This window comes from Clinocottus analis, unplaced genomic scaffold (assembly GCF_023055335.1).
Source record: "Clinocottus analis isolate CAN_PGR_092001 unplaced genomic scaffold, fCliAna1.0.p SCAF_7, whole genome shotgun sequence".
NCBI lineage: Eukaryota > Metazoa > Chordata > Actinopteri > Perciformes > Cottidae > Clinocottus > Clinocottus analis.
In genome coordinates, this window is record NW_027176229.1 from 12,694,363 (window position 1) to 12,720,595 (window position 26,233).

A 26,233-nucleotide genomic window follows, 5' to 3' on the forward strand; every position below is an offset into this window, starting at 1 on the left:
GATATGTGTAGAGTGGTGCAGGAATAAGCCCTCAAACCTGAAATTCAGGTTATCTCATCTAGAGGTCATTATGAAAAGTGTTGCCATTTTGACAAACATAACTTGAGGTCTATGGCATAAAATAAGCCCAAACTAATTCTTAGACACCTTATTCACGAGCAAAACACACATTTAATAACTCTCTTCACCTCCATGATTTACTTTATCCCTTCAAACACAAAACTAGCTATACCAACAAGCAATTTCACCCCTCAATCATTTTAAACTCACCATATTGACAGTCAAACTTGCTTGAATTGTGTTAAGAGATTGAGATGTAGACAACTGCAGTTTTAGCGAGGGACTCTGTCTTTTAAACAGTGGGTCTGCAGGGACCTTTGGAATTAAATTAGGGGGTGAGGAAAACGGCTGTTTACTGAAAGAGGTCACTACAGTTCATAACAACAAATCAAAATAGGAACGATGGCCAAGTAAATATACTTTGCACAAGGACCAACATAAAATGTAAAAGTATCTTTTTTAAATAGTTCAGGTTCATTTTAAGATTTGAAACAAATACAAATCCAGTTGGGAGTCTCGTCATGTATAACAATTATTAGTAATTATGATTATTTATTTTGACATTACTATTGGTATTAATATCGTTATTATACTGCTTTCATTGTCATTATCATTCGATTGTATCCGCCTTTGGATTATATAATTATTTCTGTTGGTATTAGTGCTATTATGTGGTTAACTAACTACCTCAAGTATCACTAACTACTTCAGGAAAGTAGAAAATGTACACGGACCCGGTCGTTTTTCCGTATTTCCGTATTCTCGAATGAACGGAAAAACAAACGAACAAAACGTACACGGACCGTACACGTTTTGCGTCAGTCACTGACGCGCCACAAACGGGGTTGCCAGTTTGCTTGAAATGTGGCCATGACGGTCCCGTTTGTTTTAGCTCTGAAAATGGAGGTTGTGGAGCGCAACATGGCAACAAATCTCACAACAAAAGGAAGTGAGGCTTTTGCGCACTGAATATTTAGGGTTTACAATAACCTCTAAAATAAGCAAATATATACGTATTTTTTGGTTTTGTTTAGCTCAAAGGAAGAATTTAAACCATCTCGACAAATATGGACTAATAATGCGAGAAGGTGAGCAGAAGACACAGCGCCATTACGGTAGCGTTTAGCTTGCTGTGCTAACGTTAGCGTGCCAGGCCAGCCCATAGTCGTCAGTCCCTTTTATGATGAATCTTGATCAACCACCACGTAAAGCTGTAGTTATACTAACTAAACACGGGAGGGGTTTAGATGGTATTTTCAACCCGAAACGGTATATGTAATATGTGGTTGTTATTGCAGTGATGGGTGGCGCTCACCGAGGACAAAGCAGTGCATGTTGGAACGTCACATTCTCGTCTTTTAAGATAGTTAATCTTATGGTTATTTCCTCGAGCTGTCGTTTAGTCTATAACGGTAAATTATTCATGAGGGATGCATGAAGATTGCTTTTCCAAAGTCAAAGGCATTATTAATTGTCTTGTTTAATGTCACAACCAAAATGTATGAATGCAATAAAGGTAACTTAACAACATAATAACAAATCATCTATACATTGTTGCCCCATAACTCTTCAGAAGTAGATTATGCCAAATTAGCTATTGCTGCTCCGTACATTCCTTGTGGAAAAGCAGTACAATTAATTGTTTTTTCAGCTTTTTCTAAATAATAAATGTTGGCTCCTCTTTTCCAGTTTGTTCTGAAACAATCTGAAGTTGTTAAGCTCTTCCCGGGGCCCTTTGGGGCCCAGGAAGACGATGCATCGTGGAGGGGATAAGGACTTTCAGATATCAGCTCGAAAGATGGGCACATCCTTGCTTTTTCAGCTGTCAGCTCATGAAAGAGAGTTGGATTTGGTGTTTCTGGACCACAGCTATGCCAAACCATGGAATGCCCACCCAGATGCCAGCAGTGCCCGGCCCACAAGGACACTATTTGTTACCCCTCGTCGCCAACCTGAAGCCTTGTCGTAAGTTAAAAAACTCCTTTCCATAATTTGTATCTCAAAATTAATTGTACCTCAGTTTGATCACTTAGCTATTTTCTGCCTTGCAGTAACTTGACCTTTTCTTTGTTTGCAGAGACTCGGATTCTGTGTTAGACGTGGAGACCGTAAAACCGACACCGGCTCCTCTTTATGATAATCAGAAAGCTCTTAGTGTGATGAAGGAGTGTGAGCGTCATGTTCTGTTTGCTCGCACAGTTGCTGAGAGCCCTCCACCCCCCGATGACTGGGAGGAACACGTAAACAAGTAATCATCTGGAGCCAGTTCTTTTATCCTCTACTATCCAGACAATGTTGAAAGTATATAAGTTACAGTGCATGTTTTTGACTTCATCATTATTTGGTTTCAGGACTGGATGGTCAGTGGCCCAAAACAAACTGTTCAACAAAGTCCTTAAAGCTCTACAAGCTGAAAGACTGGCCCGCCTGGCCAATGAAAATGTAAGTTCTGAAAATCTTCTCCAAACCTTTTAAATTGTAGTTTTTCAGCAACATTTGTGATAACTGGATTGAAACAGTTATTGAGCTCTAAAATCTACAGTTATTGTGCGTACATGCAATGTTATATTTGCAACAGTGTGTTTGCTTTCCCACTTGTTTGATAACAAAGGCACTGTTAAACAGAATATACTGTGCATCAATGACTGTTTGGTAACATATATTTTTTCTAGAGAGAGAAAACATACAAACCAGTGCTAGTGCTGTTAGTGTCCAGACAGGGTTTGTTATTGTAACAAACCTTCAAGTAAGGGAATAGATCAATAATACTTTTTGAAATATTATGAAAAAAACATGTGTTCATGATAGTTTTTTTTACTGTTTTTTCTTGCATATGAACTCCAGCTTATATAATCAAAAAGAACCAGCAAAGTTATTTTGAGTTTCACCTTTTTAAAGTCAAAGTAAATTGACTTGATGAAGTGATGCATGTGACTAAAGCCATTTGTAAATGGCTTTTGTTGGTCTCCTGTGTGATCTTATCTCTCTTAGGCTTCCAATGAGCCAATCTTGCGGAGAATAGCTGTGGACAAGTGTGCCAGGAAGGTGCGACATGCATTAGCAAGTGTGAACTGGGATACCAAACTGACGCAGTGGTTACACACTACCATGATTGAATCCTTAAGTCTTGCTATGCTTGCTGCCTACCTGGATGTGCTGCAGACTCTCAAAAGCAAGGTGTGATGTGTGTAATTTGATGTAGAGTAAGAATTGCTCTATAGTTACTGTCAGATGTCTGCACCCGTATTTGCAAGATTTGTGATTTTCGATTCCTTATTATTCTTCTTTGTGTCTTGGAAGTTGCCGTTACTGATCGACAGAATGTTGCTGACAACAGCAAAGACTGGCACTCCAAGTGCAGAGGCCCTGTCACTGCTATTGAAACGGCCCTGGGACCCGGCTGTGGGAGTCCTGTCTCAAAACAAACCGGTAATGCATAACTATTTGAATGGAAAGCAATGTTAAACAGTTAGTGATGTGATATGTTCTTTGTGATCTGTAACAATTAAAGACTAAATCCCTGTCTGTTTTTATATATGTTTCAGAGCAAACTTCCTGGATCGCCACTCATCCTAATTGCACCATCAAGCCCAACCAATCCTGCCCTCTCTACTTCAAGGCGAATGAGATTCTGGCAGTCGCAACTCTCTTGTTTGGGAAAGGTCTTAAGTCTCATTCAGTTAAATCTATATATTATGTAGAATTTGGGTTTTAATAATCTCAGAAAAGTTTCTATAATAGCTGTTTCCCTATCAGGTCATTCCAGTGCACAGTCACGTGAACAGCGGAGCCAATATTGGCATCACACAGTGCTTGGAGCACATGTTGGGCACCGTCAGAGCGAAGGTCATGGAGGTAGGGTGTTCTGTTTTTATGTTCTACTTGTATGACTATAGTTGCAGTGTGATGGTGATGTTTGTGCTGTTGATTTGTTTTTAATGTGCATACTCACTATGGCCTGGTTTCTTATCACTTGCACAGTACTGTTATTATTGTTTGTGTAATATTTACTGGCAAAATGGGAAGGAAAAAAACATCGCCATGTAGAATACAAATTATGTTATGTTTGTTTTTTTGTAGAGGATGTGTCTGCACCTGTGTAATGCCCGACTTTTAACCACCAGGTTCACAGTCACTTTCCTCACAAACCCATTATCCTGGTTGGCTGGAACGCTGGTGCTCTCATCGCTTGTCACGTAAGACTTCTTACAATGTATCATTCTCATACAATGTGAAGCCAAGTCATTTTAATCCCTAAAAAAAAAAATCATTTTTTAAATCATTTTTTAAATTATATCCTGATTTATTACAGGTATCTCTTATGGAGTATCTGACCGCTGTAGTGTGTCTCGGCTTCCCCCTGCTAACAGTCAATGGACCAAGAGGGGTAAGACTGTAGACAGTATCTTCCTTTTTTTTTTAATTCATTAGTTTTTACAAAGAAACTCTGACCTTTGGCTTCAAGTCCATGTTAGTACTCATTGTTAATATCATACTTGTCTTCAGGATGTAGATGACCCCCTGCTGGACATGAAGACCCCTGTGTTGTTTGTGGTAGGTCAGAATGCCCTGCAATGTAGCATAGAGGGCATGGAGGAATTCAGAGAGAAGCTGAGGGCAGATAACAGCTTGGTGGTGGTTGGAGGATCAGACGACAACCTCAGGTCAGTCACAAACTTGGACTGGTGGTTAAACTATCAGAAAATAAGAGGATATATTATATTAGTTCTAGCCGAGCACAAGGATTTTATTATTGGTAATATTACAAAATGTTCTTCCTCCACAGAATCAATTCGGCAAAGATTAAATCAGAGGGATTAACACAGACCATGGTGGACCGCTGTGTTCAGGTTGGTCTTTATAGCTGGAAATTTTCAATTTATATGCTTAGTCTGGAGAGTTTTTCATCCTCTCGAAACATCGCCTATGATGTTGATAACAAACGGTTTCTTTTCTTTCATGGCTAATCGGCAGGATGAGATAGCTGACTTCTTGTCAGGAGTCCTCACACGGGCAGAAAGCCACAGCCACGGCTCAGGAGAGATGAGGGACCTGGACACGGAGAAGAAGAAAAGGCCTCGGCGGGAACTTCCCTTTGACATGGAAAGAGGACGACCTTCCTCGCCTGCACTGAGAGTTCCCATCTCACCTTCAGGTTCAGAGGTCAGTTACCTGGTGCTGCAATTATCAACATTTTTCTAATGTTTAGAAGTGTCACTTTAGCTTTCATATGAACCACAAGAGCTGCATCCAATTATTGTTTTACTATAAGAATACTTTATATAGTATTGTTAATATTTATACTTCTTCATGGAATAATAATTGACTAGCAGTCATCACATGTAATTATTCCTTGGTTTCCTTTGTACACCCAAAATTGTGACTATTTTAGATGAGTCATGAAATAAATATATAAAATGATAGAAAGTCATTGGGTCTTCATCTAAAGGAAGTGATGTCTTTTCACATTATTTTTTTGTGTGGAACAAAATTACAGATAAGTGCTGAGTAGTTACATTTCACTTTCTTCACAGAATTTAAGGAATATGTACTTTTTTTTTCATTTAAAATGATGCATGTAACATTTTGTAAACTGGATTTGGGAGAAACTCTAATATACATATGTTGTTTGAGCTGGCTGCATTTTAATTGAGGTTAAGTTTGTAATGAATATTATAAGCAAGAGTTTAAGATGTTCAATGACTGACACTATTGAATCATGACTCATCAGGTCACTGCTTCACTGTGTCCTCAGGATCTGTCTAGTGTCTGTAGCAGTCCCACTTCAAGTCCAAAACCTAAGACGTCTGGTCTCTCTCCAGCACAGAAGTCCAGTCTGATCACAGCCACGCAGCTCCTCAAGACACACATGCAACGCTCTGGCTCAGTACTCACTCCTAAACAGGCCCAAGGTTAGTGCACCACCACAACACATTTCGGGTGCATTGAAAACACACAGTCATGTTCACATGCACATGCACAGCAATCCTTGATCCCAACACTGTTTCTGTGAACTTGATATGATGAGTCATTCACTTCAACCTCAGCCTCTGCGAGCAGAGTGGACGGGGCTCTTTGGGAGATGTGAAAATTATTACAAATAAAAACCTTAAAGGATTGTGTAGTGACTTATAATAACAAATATCCAATCTTACATGCTTGGTAACAGTTTAACACAATTTACGATAAGTTAGGCTATGACACGACCACGGTCAAAAACAGTTTGCTTCGTGTCTACACACCACGTTCTCATTACCAGGCACTTACCTGTATGCCCTATCATGCTAATTGTCCACCCTGTGTTGAATGTAGAAACTACATGTCCAAATTCACCCTGCATTTCCCTCAAAGATAAAATAAAGCAACAGAACTCCTTTATGGTTGTCAAGTTGCAACATTTGATAGGGCAAGATAGAAAGTGACTGAAATACTCTCCTCATCCGCTGTCTCTTCTCTTCCTTTTATCTTTCTTTTCCGACTTTTTTTCCTTCCTTCATTCCAGCTCAGTTTGCTGCATTTATGAAACAAAACATGCTTGTGAGGAAAAATCTTCCTCCTGGCACCCCACCTTGTATTTTTGGTAAGTGTCTATCCATTTTCCTCTCCCTTTCCACTTTCTTTTCACTCCTTTCCTGGTATCCATTGCCCTAGTAGTATATGAATGTCACACTGAAATATTACACTTTCTCCTCACTAAACACTCAATGTGATGTTTTGAATTTTTACATTTCTTCAACTCAGAATAGTACATTTTATATTGCTGGGGAAAAAAAATCAAAGCAGGTTTATATTACAGACAGGCAAGATGTAATAATAATGGTGGGGTTAACGACGGGTGAAAGAGCCCAGGTTAAAGTCCCTTTAGCAGTCTGATCAATATTTGTGTTTGTGGTGCAGTGCCAGTGACCAGTGACCAGATGGAGGGCCTGGACAGAGATGAACTGAGGTCTCATGGCAGGAGGAGGCAGGCGCCTAGTCCCACGCCAAGCAAAGCCGCCAAGAGAGCCAAGATCAAGGTCACGATTGTTTCCCAAAGCGAGTCAGCAGGGGGAACCATCAGCCCTGCTGCACACGAAGGTACAAAACCTAGTGTTTATATTACATATGGCACTCTAGAATCATTAGTTTGATATAAACCATCCATGACTTACTCAGTTTCCTTTAAATTGAAAACATCGAAAAGCGTCGGTATGATCTGAGTGAACAGATTTTGTTTGTTTTGTGGATTGATGAAATTAGTTGTCAACAGACAGGATTGGAGAAAGATTTTAGCAGCTCACCTTCATGCTCAATGCGAGATGGAGTGAGAACAATGTTTTTGTTTGAAGTAAGGTATGCTTAAGTAAACTTTTGTAAAGTAAACTTTTGAAAAACATTTAATTCCTGAAAATGTATAGTACTTGTAATTCGCAACAAGCTAGATGTATTGGGTAATTGTTTCAGCCTTTTCTTAAAGCGGCCCTCTGAAGTATCTCTAACGGACCAGCATGATGTGATCCCTTTTCAATGCAGTTGGTGTCTCTGGGAAGCCCTTAAGAGTGACAGTGGGACAGACTGTGGCTGGAGCCAAGGAGCTCACTGGACTTCTCACCAGCCAGCGGTAAGCTAGCTTGCCCTGGTACGGGCACATTCAGTATAGAGTGCTTAAACCCGTTATCATGCCTACACCCACAACACACACTCCCACCCTTTGGGTCAAAAGTTTGGTCTGGTGCAGAGGGATTGATGATTGATATAGTTTGAGAGCTGAGTGATGGCCAATCTTTACTTGCTGGGGTAGCTCCTGAGTAGATTGGTGGTTATGTGTGTCACTGCAGGTCTGGTAGTCTCTCAGGGGTATCTGGTGCCCTGTCCCCAGGCTCCAGCTCATTCAACAGCGTGCAGCCTTGTATGGTGTCAGGGTCCTCCACACCAGTCCAGGCGCAAGCTCCGGCTACTGCCCAAGGTATCTCTGTCCTGTACTGCCCTGCACGCCTGTTTGCACTCTGAACAGTGCAGCTAATCTCAGCACAGTAATCTAAACACACAGTGCGGTTCTAACCACTTTGTAGAGTGATATTGCAGTTTTGAACACTGGAAGAGAACAGTGTGTGAGGACAACATATTTAAGCAAACATCATCATTGATTACCTCTTGCACCATCGCTGTCCTGAACCTTACCCTTTGGACATGACTTGGTGCATGTGTGTGTGTGTGTGTGTGTGTGGCCATCAAGGGAATTGTGTGGAAGTAGCATTAGGAGTTATTCATATTTCAATAAAATGTCATCTTCCATGATTCATTGTCTTTCTGTTTGTGTGTAGGGCCTTCCGCCAGCAGTCTACTACAAGGCCTAAGTTTCAGTCTTCAGGAGATCATCACCAAAGCTCCTAGTGTGCCGGCCACATCAGCCAATACAGGCAGCACCCAGGTACCTCTCAGTTACATTGTATACGTTTGAATGACCACAATGGAAGTATAGCTTGTAATAAGTCCAGTTGCAAGGACTCATGTAAACTGTACTGACAACCAAACAACAAGTTACACAACTTTGTTTAATTTAGGTTTTTTTTTCACTCCAGTAATGGATAACATAGCCAAACCGGTCGCGGCATTAGGCGGGAATGATTTTCTTCTCCTGCCAATAACAAATGACCCATGAGGCTTTACATCGTACAAGAGCTGTGAAAGTCCCAGTGAAACAGATGTTAGAGCGTTTTTAGCTTCTGTACTGTGAGTATTTCACAGTAAAACAATATATTTTAATTGTGTACGTTACAAAAGGTTTTAAAAATAAAGACTTTTGATGATGGTGTTTTACATGAAGAAAATAATATTTGGGCTTAAAATATAGGTAAACATTTTTTTTAAGTATATTGTAAAACAAGTGCATAATATGACTGGCGATGGGATCTAAAAAGGTAAAAAGAGCATTTGTGATTCTTCCCAACTTCAATATCAGTCATAGTTGCTGCAGGAGGCCTTCCAAATTGATAAAGCCTGTCTATTTCTAATTCACCTGTCATGCTCCCCCTTCCTGGTTTCATACTTTTTGGATATTTGTCTTCCGATCAAACACATTTTAATATTTAACAAAGGTAACCCAAATGAATACCAAATGCATTGTTTTAATGATTTTAATTAAGGGGGAAAATCTATCCAAACCTACTTGGCTCTATGTGAAAAGGTAATTGCCCCCTAAACCTAATAACTGGTTGGGCCACCCTTGGCAGCAACAATTGCAATCAAGCATTTGCAATAACTGGCAACGAGTCAGTGTGGCAGAATCTTGGCTTGTTCTTCTTTGCAGAATTGTTTTAATTCAGCCACATTGAATGGTTTGAGCATAAACATCTTAAGGTCATGCTGCAGCATCTCGATCGAATTTAAGTCCGGACTTTGACCACAGCTTCTCCAAAACCAGTCATAGGTGAACTTGCTGGTGTGTTTGGGATCATCGTTGAGATGCATAACAAAAGTGTGCTTGAGCTTAGGGTCACAATTTTCTGGTAGAGAGAAGAATTCATGGTTCCATCAATAATGCCAAGTCTCATCTTTGCCTGATGTGTTGCTTTTTGAGATATTTTAGCCTACTTTATTTTTTTATATTTAAATGATTTCTTGATTCAAAAGGTTTGGCAGTAATCAGGCCTTGGTGTGGCTAGTAAAATTGACCTAATCTTTCCAAAGAAATGTGATTGATCACAGTTCATTTATCATAGGGGAGGGAATGACATTTCAAATATTTTATCCTCTACACTTATATCAATTTCGGTTAATTAAATGGAAGAAAAACAGATTGGTTTTATCTTAGTGTACCTAATATAATGGCAGTGGAACGTAAATTATACACAACGGGAACATGTGCAGACTCACAAGAGTTGACTAATGGGGGTAAAAGACGAAATTTATCCGAAGTCGTTGTTGGATAAGACCAGACCTTAAACTATTTGTTTGTCTTCTTCTCCTCCATCATCAGGCGGTCTGTGGCAAGCCCCAGGGTCAGGTCCTGAGCGCCGTCTGTACCAGCAGCAGTACTCTGCTACGGGCGTTGCCTGTGGTCACCACAGGAGGAGTGGCTAAAACCACCGCCATCCACCAGTTGCTTACTAATGGCGGGCTAGCCAAGCTTGCCAGCAGCTTGCCCGGCTTGGCGCACATCACCAATCAGACCGCTGGTATGTCTCGAACTGCCAAAACGCGACGGCCACGTTGAATGACCATAGTTCATTCATCCTTTGTTTTGGAAACACTAGTTCAGGACGTCTGTAGGCCCGCGAGGATTGCCACAGTAGACGACCGTAGAGGACAGCTCTGTCAACGTGTGTGTGTGTGTGTGTGTGGGTATGGGTGTGGGTCGGTGGTCTGGAAGAACCTGACTGTTATCATGTGTGCAGAGTGAGGTGTGGTAGATATACAGCTTCGGAGGACAGATCTGTGCCGTACGCCATGTTTTGTGTTCATGTTCAGAAAGAGCCATAAGGAAAATGTAGGGTCTAAAGTTTGAGCTCCCAGCTTATGTATTACACATAATGTTTAATTAGAAGTGGATGCAAATGTAAAATAAATATAAATGTATGAAGCTATTTGATACAGAATAATTGTGAATTAAGTTAAAACCAGTGCGAGTATGGTTGACAAACTTTGAAATGATGCCTTTGTAAGTCAGATTTTGTTTCTCACTTCATGTTTGTTTGCCTCATGTCGTAACATTTTGTAAACCCTTCCATCAAATCACATGCTTATAACATCCACATGTTTGAATGTTAACCTTTTACGGAGATGTGGTGAAAAGCAATAACATGAGCACACAGCTTTACCCAAGCGTTTTCCTGTTACAATAAAGACTGGAATCCAACTCATGTTTTCATTGCTTCTGTTTGTCTTTTTCTTTTAGTGTGAATCAGTTCTTCACTGTACTGCACCGCTCTCGCTTAACTAAATCTCCCCAAATATAGTTTTTACCTTTTTACCTCTCATTGTGTTCATTGTCCAACAACCTGCTATTGTTTTAAGTTTGCTGACCACAAAGCAAAAAGGTGATTCTGGTGACTTTCATCACAACATGTTTGACAACTTTTGCCGGCAAAGTCAACGCTCCATTTTCACTCCTGGTGTATTTCGGGGTTTAGCGTTGGTAGTTGTTAGTGCTGAGCAGTTGTGTTTGTGTGTCAGTAGGGCAGAAAGCCCCCACTTCGATAACGGTGACCCTGCGAGGAGCACAGTCGAGTGGAGTGGGACCTCTCTGCCCAGCTGATGAGCTTTTGACGATGGCTCATAACCTTGAGCCCAAGGTGCGTCTCATTTGAGCCCTAACGGCCCCCGACAGCCTTGTTTGACTTAAAGCTCTTTATTTGATTACCAAGTCTTTCTAAAGTAATAGCTCATGTTCATTTATTCAGTTCTGCCTTTTTTTGTTGTTGCTTTCACACTGCCCATGTTGTTGTCCATACAACCCAATTTATCTTTTTGGCTAGCTTATGAATTTCTTAACTGCCATGGCAACCACAATGCCATGAAATAATTTTGTCAGCCTCTATTATCTTTTGGTGCTGATAAGTAGTGAAAAATGAAAGATATGCACTAAATAGTAATCTGTTACCCATTTTACTGTGGTATTTTGTAGCTAGTTTTAAGTTGCACACAAACTCAGTTAATGCACATTCAGAGGATTTTACGTTAAAGGAACACTGATGCAATGTTAATATTTGAAATGACGCTACCTAGAAGAGTGAAGTACATACAGCTTTTACTTCATTCAAAGGCCAAGTTTTGTAGAAAAGTGTTTCTTTCTACTCACAAAACTCTTCCATAATTGCAGAGTGAAAATGACAGCTTAGTATTATGTTAATCCATCTCAATATGAGGCTGTGTATGTAAAGTGAGCTGCACTTCTGAAATTATTTGCATCATCACTGAAGATACTGTGTGCACAGTAAAGTTGCCAGTCAGTTGTAGACAAAGAAATACAACTATTATATTTTCTAGAGTCTGAGTTTCTTAATTCCACTCTGCCCTTTTACAGCAGTGAGACGTGTCCATTTGGTGAGACACCTGATGTCAGCTGATGCTGTGCCAGAAGTCTCTGGGATCCGCAGCCTGCTAATGAAACTGCCCCCTCCCTGCAATGACATACACGCCACCACCAACATGCAGCACACCTGAATCACATCCTCCAGAGAGCTCCCCAGTGGAGATGGTTGGGAAAGGCCCGGCTGTCACTGTCAGCGATGGCTGAGCCACTGCTTGGCTTAACCGCTATGCACAGATAGATAACGCTTTACCAACACTGCAGTGGAGATCTTCATGATGAGATCTGTGCTCTCTTCTTACACCTTTAACATTCTGACGGCAGGGGAAAAAACATCCACACATGTTATCCTACAAAGAGGAAATTATTTGTATTATATGAGTACAAACTGTGACCTACCTGGACTGTGAGGATACGCTGCACAGCCTACAAAAGGACAGTTAGTATGTTAATTATATAACTAAAAACAACAATTTCAATTGGTTTTCTTAGTGTATATTTAGTCTAAATCCTTTTGTCATGACTTGATTTGCATCTTTTTAATCATTTGTCAAGGCAAGTCAGTTATGTGTGTTGCATTTTTGTCACAAACTGATATTTCGGGAATATAACTAAATTAGAATAATAGCTGTGTCTCCCATATTATTTATCTTAGTAATTATATTCACACCATTACAGTGTTTCATCATCACAATTGTCTTTGTGTTGCGGTTTTCTTTCTCTGTGACAAAGAACTTTATTGTGTACATACACCTGAAATATGTTGGAGTGAGAACTAAACTTCAAGGCTAACTAAATGTCTGTAGTGGGCATGATTATGTGATTGCAGAGGTTATGGAGAATTGTTAAAAAGGCCTCGAGTTGACTGAGCATCTGTGCAATGCTTACTTTGAATGATGTGCACTCAAAAAGCTGCATTACATGAATGTCTATCGGTATTTACAATAAACTGTATGTGTTACGTTTGTTTCCAGTAAACTACTGTATAAGGCAATATGTCCCGTCTGCAGTGTGTCAACACTTCTATGTATATGGACATTTTGGTTAAAACAGCAACAGTGGAAAAAAAGTGATAACCCTGAAGAGGCCGAACTGTTCGTGAATCTAAATATTTGGTCCTATGTGTTCAACACTTGTTTTGAGCACACTGCGATACAGTGAACGGATACTCCTCTTAATCAAAATGTAATGAAGGTGCATGCTCTCATGATAGTTATACAGACGTGTTTACAGCAACAGCATAAATACAGCCCTCTCATCTCAGCTGACATCCTGTCTTAAATTCCACACATAGGCAGCAGCCAGATAAGATAAAGAGAATAGTGTGTCTCCTCCCTCTTATATAAGCCAGGCTTTGTGTGTAATAGGCAGAGACAAGATAACTGATGCCAGTCAGACAGAGATCAACAGCGCTGCTGGCATATAGCCACCCATCATTATCGTCATCAGCAGCAGCAGCAGCAGTTGATATTCAAGCAATTCATCTGAGGTCTCTTCATCCAGACTCCACCACAGTTCTGTTATTTTCAATATGAATGAGTTTGATGTTTGCAAAATCCAGTGAGACTGGAAAATGCGGTATTTGTGAAGCAATCTTCACAAATGATTGGGAAGAAATTGCCTGTAGTATGATGACTAAAGAAGAAGCATAGGGAGTGTTGTATTTGTATTAAATAGATTACACAATACACTGAGTGATGCCAGTAATATCCTGTTGCAAGTCGGAGAAGAATGTTACACAGGATTGTCCTTTTGCAGAACTGTCCCTTTACTTATAGTATAGTCTATGTACTTTATACTGTGCACATGCATCTGTTTAGACAGATATGTTGATATGGAAGGAATAAAAGGTGCAAAAGAAAAACCGTGAATATTGGAAAAATGAAAAACAGTAGGAAATACGTGATTTATTCAAAGTAATGCACAAGGATTTAAGTCTTTAAATTCTACTTGATACCTTAATAAAACTAAGGATTTCCCAAACTTAGACTAACATGATGACACCTGTCTTGTTACTTTTATTTTCATTTGATTTACAATCTCTACGTGTATTGTGCCATCAATCGCCAACAGGTGGCGCTCTCATGACTTCAATTTGCTCGGGGAGGCTTATATATGCGAGTAAAGCTTATCTTGTAAAGGTCAAGCTCAGTCTGTTTAATTGTCTGTGTTCGTGTGTGCGCGTGTGACAGCGCGACTGGGTGGCTGAGGTCGAGTGCGCATGTGTGCGTAAAGTTCGCTCGTCGTTTGTGTTGAATTCAAAATAAAGAAAGTGAAGTAGGGAGTTTAGGTACACACAACTTTAATTAAACTGTATAAACGTTAAAAAAATTAAAATCTTCAAATGTGTCATGTAAGTATAGATTCTTTGGAACTTTTATAGACAATATGATATTCAACATTGAACGCAATGTTCCATCAAGTTCCCTCTTTCTCTCTCCAGGAAGTAAAATATGATGCTATCTTTACTTTGATCAATTCAATATTGAATTGAGGTTAGTATAAACACGATTGTGGAGACAGCAGATATCATCAACAATCCTTCTTCACAAAGATAATAGACACCCGTCCCACGTATGCTCTTCACAGACCCCTGATGGATCGACTGGGGAGCAATACAAACGCACAGGGGCATCTCCGCGTAATGGGGCATTTTCACCTCCCCCGTGGAGCTGCCAGGTCATCAAAGTTTCTCAGGCAGTCCTCTGCACTCGCCCGAAGCTCCGGCTGAAGGAGAGAAATCACTGCCCCCAGAGCCAGGAACACACCGGAGAGAGGCTGGATTAAAAACCTAAAACCCGCCCTCTGGAGGGATCTCGTTTCCCCCAAAAACCTCCCATTTTCTCTCTCTCTCTCTCTCTCTCTCTCTCTCTCTCTCTCTCACACTCTCTCTCACTCACTCACTCTTCTGTCGCTCTCTCTCTCTCTCTCCCTCTGTCCCCCCTATCCTGCCTTCACCTTTATCCCTCGCCTTTCGCCGTCTCCCCACCACAATAATGGATCTCACGGCGAGATGTTTGTGTGTTCTCTCCTGTCTCGGCGTGGTATTGGCGATCGATTTGGAGGCGATTGATCCAGGCTACTATGTGGAGTCCGGTGCCCAATCAGAGCCGATCGACTATAAGGATCCCTGTAAAGCGGGTGAGATTTTTTTCTCTCCTTTCTTTTGTAGAAGCTACGATGTGATTCACCTTTGATGTGGAAGTAGAAACATGCCACGAATCTGTTTTGCGGAGCTTGCAGGGATAGGCTGGAAACCCGCTTTCCGAGAGATGACAGTAGTGGATGTAGTTTTTAAAAGGCTCGAGAGAACATTGTGTGCATTTGTTTTGTCCTGAGTGACATAGTTTCTGCAGTTTTAAACATTTGAAGCACACACTGCTGAGTCGCCCTGGAGAACCCAGCTCGGAGAGCGGCGGCCCGGGTTGAAAAAATGAAAAATAGAAATGATGAGTGTCTGAATACATTTGTCGAGGCTTGAAAAGTTTTGGTTTACTTGCTTGTTGAAAAGTTTACAGCCTGGTGTTTGACGCGGATGCACTTTTAGAAATGTTTCTTTTCTGTGATAATGTCGCTCCTGCTGGCGGTGAGCTGCTCGATTGTTGAGCAAACGAGGGATTTCACCACTTTGATTTTTAGACTTCTTCTGCTCCATTTCTATTTGTTTTTTGCCACTGTACAAACAGTGTTTTTCTTCCAGCGGCTGTTCACACGACCACTAAAAACAATGTGGAGGAGAGAAAGGAGTACAGTGGAGCTTCGAAATGATGCACACATAATTATGTTGTCTGCTGTCTTATGGCTCATTGTATAAATATGTCTGCATCTTTTGTGCAGTTTTTTTTTTTTTTTAATTCTCTGACAAAAGTGTGTGTGTGTGTGTGTTGTGAACTCCCTGTCTTGCCAAATCCCTTTGGGGGAGTTTGAACAGATTGTGTTTTCCATCTGGTGAAAGTATTCAGGTTACAAATACAGAGTTGGCTTCATTCAAAATGACCTCTAAAGTCCTAGAAGTGCTTACCGATTTGGCAATTGACGATTTCTGATGTGTCTGTCAATTGTTAATTCAAACCCCTAACTCTCAGTGACCTACCTATCTGTTTTCCTCATCCTTCACCTGAGGAGAAGAGTAAGTGGCGTGGAGGATTGTGCTTCAGGCGTTTTGTGGCTTTACATAAAAATGACAAAGGCTGCAGATGAACCCTGTCCCATCTTCAAGTCAGTGAAGATGCTGCTTCCTTTTGCTTTACTGGTTAATTTGAATCATTCAAGTGGTCATACCAGATTGTTTTTTTTTAATCTGGATAAAAGGACATTGGCGTGGTTTTCGGATGACTCCTTTTGGACTGAAGGATAAATTAACCGAGGGTCAATGATGCTGTGTTTTGAGTTCCAGTGATTGGCTCATCTATGTTTGTGCCCCATCAGGGACATTCCCACTTCATGATTGATTTGCATCTTCTTTATGAGGAGGTTATTATTATTTGTAGTAGTAGTAACCAGTTTTAAGAGTCATTGGGATGGAGTGTAGTTTTGTTTATGGTTCACTCTGGATACGTCTGCAGACGGGTGGTTTGGTGACGCTCTTGAGTACAAACTCCCAGTCTTTAAACCCTACAAGTCTTCAGCTCTTCAAACACCCACCTGCTTTTACCTTGCTACAAAACAGCACAATGTCCAGGATGTCGCAGTTCTCTCTTCTACTCCTCACTCAGTTGATGCCAGAGACAACATTTTTCACCTCACATCAACTCAATACGAGTAGATCACAATTCTTGGATTATTGATTAACTCTTTTTTTCCTGTTTTTCAAGCACATCCCTGCAATGAGTCCATTTGATCGGCCTCCGGGTCAGCATTTTTATGTCATGTTGCTGCTTCCGCCCAGGAAAACGCTTACAATGTCTAATGCAGCAATGTTCTGTGAGGAGTGCATTTCTCCTTTTTGTCCTCTATCCTCTTCTTGGAGGTCAGGATTTTTACAGAATAGTTTTCCTGTTGTCCTCTTGAAAGTGAATGCAGTCAGGACATATAATATGACACATTGTTGTAACACTCAGTGAGTTTGTGATGGTTGTTCAGTTGGATAATTTACCAAGTGGAGGCCATATCATTGCATTTATTTCTTCATCCAGATTAAATAAAATACATTGAGTAAATTCTTTATTTCTTGTCACAACATGTGTGTGCCACTCCTCCTCACCCACGCTAAAATAATCCCTAAAAAATGTTCACATTTATAAAGGATTAAATAACTCGCCACTATACCAGACTTAATAGAAATGTGCATTGATGGAAGTGAGCAGTGCAATAACACTGAAGTAATACCATCTATTTAGGAAGTTAACCAGTGGAAAATTCCTTAGTTTGCAGAACTCCAAACTTGGCAGCATCCCAGGAAGTCATTTAAGACTCTAACAAGCCTCTGAGATTAGAGCCACTCATTTTCAAAATGAAAAATAGATGAGAAGCAGTCATGCTCATTGTCTGTTCTGCTGAAATGATAACCCTGAAAACAGTGACTGGTTTGATGTGTACATGTGCATTCAATTAGTCAACCGTCTTAATCTATAAGGCTCCTGTGATTGCGTTGTGTGTCTGTCCCGTCCTATGGTGAAGTTTAGAAGACATGTGCTGCTGCATCCTCAGCTGCTGAGAGGGCAACCTGAACGCCCTCGTCTTCTCTTGTCCTTTCTTATCCGGTGGTTTCCTGGTCTATCTGGGTACCAGCGCTCTTGTGTGACTGACTCAACCACTTAACACAGACTGTAGGTCATTTAGCTCGTGCCAAAGAGAAAGCACGACTCGAGAGCAGGACAGCCGCATGCTGCCAGCTCAGGTGAGTTGAGTGCAGGCCATTCACAAGCTCGGGGGCTTTCTCCCTCTGAATATTTAGTTTATGTTACGGTGACCTGTGTTTTTCCTCTCTCCACTTGATATGTGATTTTGCCATTTTAAAAACGACAACTGGCTTTTTTTTTGATAATAATGTTTCAGAGCTTTTACCTATAAGTCTGTTTATTATTTACTGATGTGTCTCTCAGGTAAACGCCTCTTTGATCACTACTATATAAGGATTCATAAGACTACGCTTGTGGAGCATGATGTATTTTGATATGATGGAATGATGTAAAAAAAACTTCTGCTAAAAAAAAAACATCAACATGACCCAGACCAGTCGGTTGTTTTTGGTGAATTTCCTCCTTTCACAAAATCGTAAAGAATTTTTTTAATTTGGTTTTATTCATGAAAGTCTCTGAAAATGGCAGCAGCTCAAAACAAATGACCCTCATTAAACAACACCCTCCCTAAGACCTGCTCTCGCAATGAGTTCGTGCTGCATGTCTGTCGAACTTCATGATTGGTCCTTTAAGCAACACTTAAGCAGATGCTTTTCTTTTATCATGTAATGCAGACTGCATAGACAAGCTCACACTGGGTGTTTTTTTTACATTACAGGACCCCTGCCACTTTTCTCTCTGCAGGGTTCAGCTGATTAGGCAGCCGATCTATTGGCACAATCTCGATGCATTAATTGGAACAATATGTTTGTCGTCAGAGCTAAGTAATAACTAATCTTGCATTACATTAATACCAAGTCTGGGTCCAGAGCCTAAGTAACAGCAAATGCTAGGGAGAGTTAATTTAAATGGCTTGAATGATGCCAATTTATCCTACTATAATGAACATGTAAACGGGCACTCCATTATTCACAGTTAGTTTTTTTGTTCTGACTAAACCAGAAGTATGAAGTCTGGGTGGTCAAAAGTTTTTTTTTTTGTCTAAGGTGAAATTCCCTGCAGTGTGGCGATGAATTATTCATCAGACTTTAAATGCTGTGCATCCTTGACATTAAAAAAAGACCAATAGCTGGCGAGCTGATGAGTCACTAGAGGGGGTTCGATTGACAGTAGGGTATATCAGTAATCAGTGGCTGGTTGCTCTGGGGAATCCAATCTGCTAATGGGCTTGATGGAGTGTGAAATGTAAAGGGGAGGTAGTATCTTGCTGTGTGCCCTTTGCAGCTGAAGCCACTCTCATTTTGCCAATGAGATTGAAGCTGCAGTGTGGTGCCAGCAACTCGGTCTTGATCTCAGTTGTGGCTTTGATGAAACTTCAGACTTTTAATGGAAAATAATTACTCCCAGGCTGTAGCTTGAGACATTTGCCTCAATCTCTCCTCTAAACAGACTGAAACCTGAAAAGTGATACTCACTGTCATCCGATGGGAATCGCCTTACACCATTGGCCTCTATTTGAATTCAAATGCAGCGTTTGTTACCAAACACAGGCTGTGAAAGGCGGTGCCAGGGCATTGTGATGCATTCCAGGCTTACATATTGGCCGAGCTTTCTCATCCCTCATCAGTGGGTCTTGTATCAGGGAAGACTGTCTAAACATCTATATAAGCACAGCAAGGAGTAAAACGAGTTGGCCTTCTAAATATAGGCTGGAGTTAGTGTCTGTGTCGGCTTAGTATTGATGTTTGTGCAGGTTTCAGTGGCAGATGTCGTGGCCTGGTGTTCACAGAATGAGATTTATGGGAATAGTCCTGGAGTATTCGACACCGCAGAAATCTAGGAGAGGGCATTACACGAATCAATGGGATTAATTTGATTGAGATTTTATGTATAATCTGACTGGATGGGAAGGGAGAGGGGCGGGAGGAGAGGCGGGGGGGGGGGGGGGCAGTCTGAGTTGAGAAGGATTTTGATGATAAAGATTAACAAAACAAATTCAATGGATTTGGTCTTTATCACACTCCAAATATGTTCAATTAACATTTCTATCAAAGGCCTTTGTCTTTAGTCTCTTTAGTTTGAGAAATATACACAATATTTGCATTTTACTGTAAATGCCTACTTTACTGTCTGACCAAAAGGAGCACATAATCTAGAACAGCAGCTAAAAAAATGTACAACTATTACCTAACTATTCTGCATATATGTTAGTTTTACAGCTGCAGCTGTTGTGATTTAGGTAATGGATAATGTTTGGAAAGAGATGCAGCACTGTACTCCACAGTGATCCATTGCCATCTGCCACATTCTGTAGGTTTTAATCTACAGTACACCACCCGAGTGTACCTCATACCATTACTATGCTCTGTATCTAGATGAGTTTATCACCTTTCTCCATAGCCTGTCCTCAATCCCAGCCTAGAGTTGTGACAAAAGATTCCCTAAAACCATGCCTCTGTGGATAATTAAAGCCAGGAGACAAGGGGATTAATTCACAATCCCTGAGAGTCTTTCCATAAACCTGCAACAGCGTCTCCAGGACGACTGCTGTGCCCGGGGGAAATGAGTCCTAATGCCGCCGGGCCGTGCATTTGCTCACTTCAATCTCCACTGTTGTCTGAGAACAATGACACTGCGGATTAACCGGCATGTCTCCGGCACGGAGGTGGATGATTGGGCAGAGAGCGCAGCCCTCTGTGAACCTCATGGGGGTGGGAGGAAGCCTGCTTCTAGTTATTTGGTCACAGCTTGCATATAACACTGCTAATATGATGCCAGTTGACACTGTATGTGAAAGGAAACAACCTCAAATGGTTGTTTTTAATTTTCCTCAGTCAAAAAAGGGTTTCATAGCATTATTTCTGGATACTTTTTGTCACTGCCTAAGGGCTTATTCAACAGTAACTTGAAATTAAATATGGTTTGTTGTTTTCAGCGCTCAGTCACAAATACAAACGTCAAGATAAAAGATCAAAATGTCCATCTGTAGTCAGCCTATCCATCCTATACTGTGCAACATCTAACATACTTGTCATAACATACTCTCTTTGTTTGATTTTATATTTTCTATTTTTGAATTACCTCTTTTGCTATTGCACTGATGATTATAGTTGAACAACAATCATTAAGACAAATTCCTTGTAATGTACTTGGCAATAAGCCGTTTCTGATTCTGATCTGGTAGCTTCTTCCTATCAGTGGTGTTTTTTGGAATAGGTGTCAGTGAGTGCTGACTGTGAGTAGTGTTTATGTCTGAGAGATTTGGTGTGAGTGACTTTCAAGCACAAATTAGAGGATCCCTTTGACCTCTGGAATTTAGACCTACGTGCCCTGTCTTGCCGGCTGTGATCTGCACCTTTTCTTATTGCTGTCATTAGCCTCTAATCCCAAACCTAGCTATTCTGCTCTGCATCCTCTACAGCCTGAAGGGTGGAAGACTGACCGAAGCCAGCGCCACATTGTTTCAATAATACTCTACTAGTAAGTAGGGACGGGACGCGAGCCAAGTTTTTTTTCTTTTCATCCCTTTCTCTCTTGTTTCATACCTCTGTCAGCAGCAGTGCAAGAGATGCAACATCTTTCCTGGAGATGTTTTTGTTGCCTTCTATAAGAAAAAGAAAGAAGAAGCTGCATTGAATCTAGATAATAAAAAGTTGATCTACACATGATGAATTTAGTTTAATAGCGAGGGTTTCTTTTACCAGGGGGTCACGTTGAAGATTCCAAGTTTTTACAAACAACTGCTGTTAATCATTCCCACAGTGGCTCTCCCAGCTTTTTGGCCCTCTGGGTTGGTCTCCCCTCCACTGCACTAACCTCCAAACACACATGCAGAGGCCTGTCATTTTCTTTCTGCTCCACATCTGCCCTCCCTATTCAGAGCTGCGGTGAGGGCAAAGAGGATATGCCTTCTTCCTCTCTTCCCTTCCATTCCCTTCCCTTCCCTTCCCTCCCCCTGTCGTTGTCATCTCCTGTTCAGATTTGGATTACAGTGACACCCCTTTGCCCTTCACTCCCCTTCTGCAGGAGTTTTCGGGGGTGGAGGGGGGTAATGAGGTCATGGGGTGAGGGGGGGAGGCAATGCCATTCCCTCCCTCCCCCCCGCTCAACCAAAACTCCTGCATACAAGCCAGGCCATAAATTCTAGAGGCCTGCTGGTGTTCAAAGCCTGTAAAAGTGATCCTCCTGTCTCTGTAAAGAGGGCTCCTATCTTTCCTCCAAAGAAATGGGGCATTTAGTAGGAATCCCAGAAAGCACATTCCTCATAAAGTGGGACTGTTTGCTTTTTCTCTCTGTACTTGGCCTCATTAAAGAGCTATTACTTGTTCAAGGTGCCCCATATTACTCCATTAAGATAGTGTCAGTGTCTCACTGTACCATATCTGCTAGTTCTCATTAACTATCCACAGACGTTAAAGCACACAGTGTGAATTGTGTCTTTGGTGACATCAGAATCAGCTTTATCTGGATGTCACTTGGCTCAATTAATACTATCAATGGTCAGCTTTCCAAGTTCATACTCTCTCCTTATTGCCGTCTGCCATGTGCTGCTTACATTTCTATCCTATAATTTGGAGTCCGGACAAGGCGGCCTATTTCACTGCAAGGAAAGTTTAAACCGATTAGGGACAAGGAGAAAGGAATTATGTTTTTATGTTTGTGTTACTCGCTCTAGGCCTTCCACGAGTGCTTTGCCTGGGCCTCCATGCAGCCTACTCTGTCTGAGCAACAGGAAAAGCTTGAGGCAACTTGAAGGCTCAGACTTCAGCTCCACATTGTGCAGTTGTCTGACATGTGCCATCTCTGTCTGTTTCAGTTGCCTTTCTGGGAGACATTGCTCTTGACGAGGAGGACATGCGAATGTTCAAAGTGGACCGAATAATTAACTTGGCACAGAGGACCGTCCAGATTGTCAATAATACAAACACAGGTAACGGCGACAAAAAACACTCACTCAAACATTATAGCAAAGTCCCTTTGTTAGAGTGTTTAAAGTGTTTTAGAATGGCACTCTAAATCAAATAAAATTGCAACAAAACACCTGAAATGAACATGATTCACTTCAGAGTCCACAGTAGCACCTGTCAGATAGCAGTGTGTTTTTCATGAGTTGTCTTTAAATGTTCATGCCTGCAATTGTCCTGTTTTCACTACATATTGCTCTACTTGTATAACCGTGTTTGGGAGTAATTGAAAGACTTTGTCAGCTTAAATGTTGCTCATTAAATAAAAAGCAGTATTTAAGCAACAGTCGTGAGTCAGCAGGGACCGACAAGCTTCACAATCCTATAAGCTACAGGTGAGCATGAACCAACAGGTATGTGCATGTTGCTGTTTGCGCTTGAATAGAGATAGTTTGCTGTTTTTCACTAGAGTTAATGAGCATGCTGAGGAAAGGAAACATTTAGCCAGATTAAAAATACATTTCAACTGCTGTCAAAATATCCAATGGGCAATATTGATTTATAGACGAAGTGATGACCCTAGAGGCAAAGAGTTAATTGGAGACTCGTGGCTTTGGACTGCAACAGAGACAGACCGTGTATACACTTGTCTCTAAACATCAATGTGTCCACTTGAGCAGGTTAGTCACTGCACATCTAACAGTTGTGTAGTGGAACAGATGCTCTTGTGTTAAAAATTAATAAAACTATCAGTGCAGTCGCATAGGACTCTTCTTACCATTCTCTGGCTGCACAAACATTTTGTCACTTTAGTGTATATCAGATTACCTTCCCCTTACACAGATGTGTCCTAATTGGTAGTCAAGGCAATAGGTCAATAATATCTCCAAGAGTAGAACATTTTAGTCATTGTGTAATGAGGAATGAACGACTTAAGTATCTTTAAGAGCAGTCAAGTTTTCTTTCTTTTTTTACAAATCGCTTCAAAAGTTTGAAGTAAAATTAGGTTTTTAACCTTCTACTCCCATTCCTTCAAGATTGATTGTTAGTGTATGCACACAATTTAAATTGTTGATTTATTAAACGAACTTCAGAAAACAAGACAAATCATTATTTTATTTAGTTTTTTTCCATACAGTGTCAATTATTTAAATTGTCACTTCACCTCACGAGACAATGAATTTATCATAAACCGGAACCCAACGACTGCATGCTTGACTTCTTCTTCTCTACAGGTGTCGTCGTATCTCTTTTTCAGCCCCTGTTGTCTAACCTGCATAATCAAAGAGCATAAATACAATCATCAGAATAACAACCAATGAAACCTTTGACCTAAAGTCCTCCCAGCTTAACTAGAAATGAAGGTGGTAGATTTAATCATGTTATTGTAATTAACACATCTTCCTCAAGTTTTGTCTCCCCACCGCTCTTTCTTATCAGTTAACCGAGCCCATTTGGCTGCTATCAGACTTTTCCTCAACACATGCACAAATGTTCGTGCTAATTGATCTCAGCAGGCTGCTAAAATTTACTCTTGCAGACTGAAATTCAACAGAACACATTGTTCTAACAAAAAGCTGTGCAAACTGTGGCTCGCGTGTTAATCAAATTTACTTTATGAGGGCGCATAGTTGTACGGCTTAAAGTATTGTTATGAAATAACAGTCCACTGGCAGGATGTACTTGAACCAGATGTACATGTACTTGCCTTTGTTTCTACACTGATGCTTATTGTACGAAGAACATATTTATTGTAAGATCGAATCTTTTGCCCTGTGGCCTTAGTCAGGGTTATCTAGATGAAGTCTCACAATAAACTTGTTCTTTATACTGTTAAGTGTTGCTGAAGGTTTGTCCTCTTCAGACTTTTCCCCTTATATGCCATTGACGCAGAGGGAGTTGTGCAAGACATAACTGTTTCAGCTGCAATCACATAAAATGCCTCATTGTACAGAGGTCAATATATTAATTATTTTAATTAAGGTTAAATTAATAATTTATTAACGCCTGAGTGAGGGACAGGCATCAATCTACAATAGGGAGCAGTGTCTCAACATAAGCACATCAACATTGTCTCTCTCTTAACATTTTTTTTTTTAATCCTTAAAAACTAAATCCTGGCTGTCACAAAACACAACCCTGTCTGTATTTCACCATCTTTTCTTTTTGTTTTTAAGTTCTGGCAAGAAATAACACTCAGAAGCACCACTTTACTTCATAGTGTAATGCAATCATTCCTAAATGTTCTTGAATTCATGTAAAAATGTTTTTTTGACATTGATTCAAATAATGAGATCACATCAATCTGTGATATGTTTGTCTTTTTAGATTACTTATTTTCCTCATGGCCCAATGCCAAACACATAATGCCAATTAACGTTAACTATTCCACTGGATATTTTCCCATACAACTGCCTCATTAAGTCAATTGAAAACAAACCAAAAGAAATATACCTTTTTCTTTTAGTTTATTTTCTAATTTGAATGCACTCTTTTCCTTTAGTGTTCAAACATTTTCTGTAGAATGGCTTTGTACCCGATAATAGCGGTTACATTTGCTTAATTATAGGTTGTGCCGGTTCTGCAGCAGTAAAGTACAGATTGTGCTATATGTGGTTCACATATGGCTGTTTCTTATTATTATCACCAGGTTTAGGTGGGAGCTTAGTCTCCGTGGTTACTCTGCATTTATGTGCGTTTGAGTGACATTGAAGTAGTGAAATTAATTTGAAAGAAGAAATAATTCAGCTTCAAGAAAATCCATTTGTGCAAAATGGGAAGACAATGCTATTTGAACAAACGTCTCTTGAAGAGGGTAAATGTAATTTCAGAAATGATAAATAATAATTAATTTCTGAATGGCATTCAACCTTGAAGCGGTGTACTGTAGTTTTAGCAAACAGTCTATTTGTCATCTGAGGAACTATTCAATGCTAAAGTATATTTGCTCTTTTAGACATAGAAATTTAATTTGTGTTTTTATTGTCTTTTATTTGAAATATTAAGGCTCAACCAACCAGAGCAGCCAAACTCAGCAAAGTTCACTACGCAGGAAAAGGGCTGCCACCTCCAGACCTGAACGAGTTTGGCCTGAAGGCGTTATTCCCTATGTCATCAGTGGAAACTTTAGTGGTAAGTAATAGCAATTTTCACGTACATAAAAAAAAAGAAGAAAAAAAAAGTATTGAGGCGTCATCTGGAACTGAGAGTCCCTGCATGTGAATAAATAAATAAACACATGCACTGATGTAATGTGTCATCGTGTCAGGGCAATTGTTCAAAAGGCAAAATAAGTAATGCAAAGTTTACGTGATGGATACAAAATTCCGAAAGATTATGAAATATAACTTAAAGTGTGATAAGTTGGCATTATGATGTCACATGACTTAATTTCCAGTAGCTCTCGAGTCAACTCTACGTCTTGAAGCGGTTTCCAGCTGTTGCCGTTTCTATTCAGCTCCCCTTTCTATAAAATGTGTGCGAGTGTGTTTTCGTCAGCTCCCCTGATCTCACCGTCG

At 40.5% G+C, this 26,233-nt stretch overlaps 2 protein-coding genes across 9 annotated transcripts in view; both read left to right on the forward strand.

The window, feature by feature from the left end:
- The first annotated feature begins 943 nt into the window (after positions 1–943).
- kansl3 (KAT8 regulatory NSL complex subunit 3) lies at positions 944–13,280 on the forward strand. Of its 7 annotated transcripts, none has more exons than XM_068604528.1 (22): positions 944–1,148; positions 1,750–2,025; positions 2,138–2,308; positions 2,412–2,502; positions 3,052–3,237; positions 3,361–3,489; positions 3,606–3,722; positions 3,817–3,915; positions 4,185–4,256; positions 4,373–4,447; positions 4,567–4,724; positions 4,847–4,910; positions 5,035–5,223; positions 5,888–5,972; positions 6,563–6,640; positions 6,958–7,137; positions 7,573–7,660; positions 7,878–8,005; positions 8,364–8,470; positions 10,019–10,217; positions 11,215–11,333; positions 12,065–13,280. In XM_068604528.1, exons 2-22 carry the CDS (start codon positions 1,814–1,816, stop codon positions 12,068–12,070), a joined length of 2,553 nt encoding a protein of 850 aa, XP_068460629.1. In that variant the 5' UTR covers positions 944–1,148; positions 1,750–1,813; the 3' UTR covers positions 12,071–13,280. The 7 variants fall into 7 exon arrangements, with proteins under 7 accessions (XP_068460629.1, XP_068460632.1, XP_068460627.1 ...); XM_068604526.1 differs by having other exon boundaries at positions 945–1,148; positions 5,816–5,972; XM_068604527.1 differs by having other exon boundaries at positions 945–1,148; positions 5,816–5,972; positions 11,218–11,333.
- Positions 13,281–15,035: 1,755 nt separating this feature from the next.
- bmp1a (bone morphogenetic protein 1a) overlaps positions 15,036–26,233 on the forward strand; it is a 29,557-nt gene continuing 18,359 nt past the window's right edge. The window contains exons 1-3 of one of the 2 annotated variants that reach the window (XM_068604525.1): positions 15,036–15,211; positions 22,628–22,790; positions 25,738–25,847. In XM_068604525.1, coding sequence (XP_068460626.1) covers positions 15,067–15,211; positions 22,628–22,790; positions 25,738–25,847 — 418 coding nt within the window. In that variant the 5' untranslated portion in view covers positions 15,036–15,066. Of the gene's footprint in view, positions 15,212–22,627; positions 22,791–25,721; positions 25,848–26,233 lie in introns of both variants that reach the window. The other variant, XM_068604524.1, reaches the window with a different exon arrangement.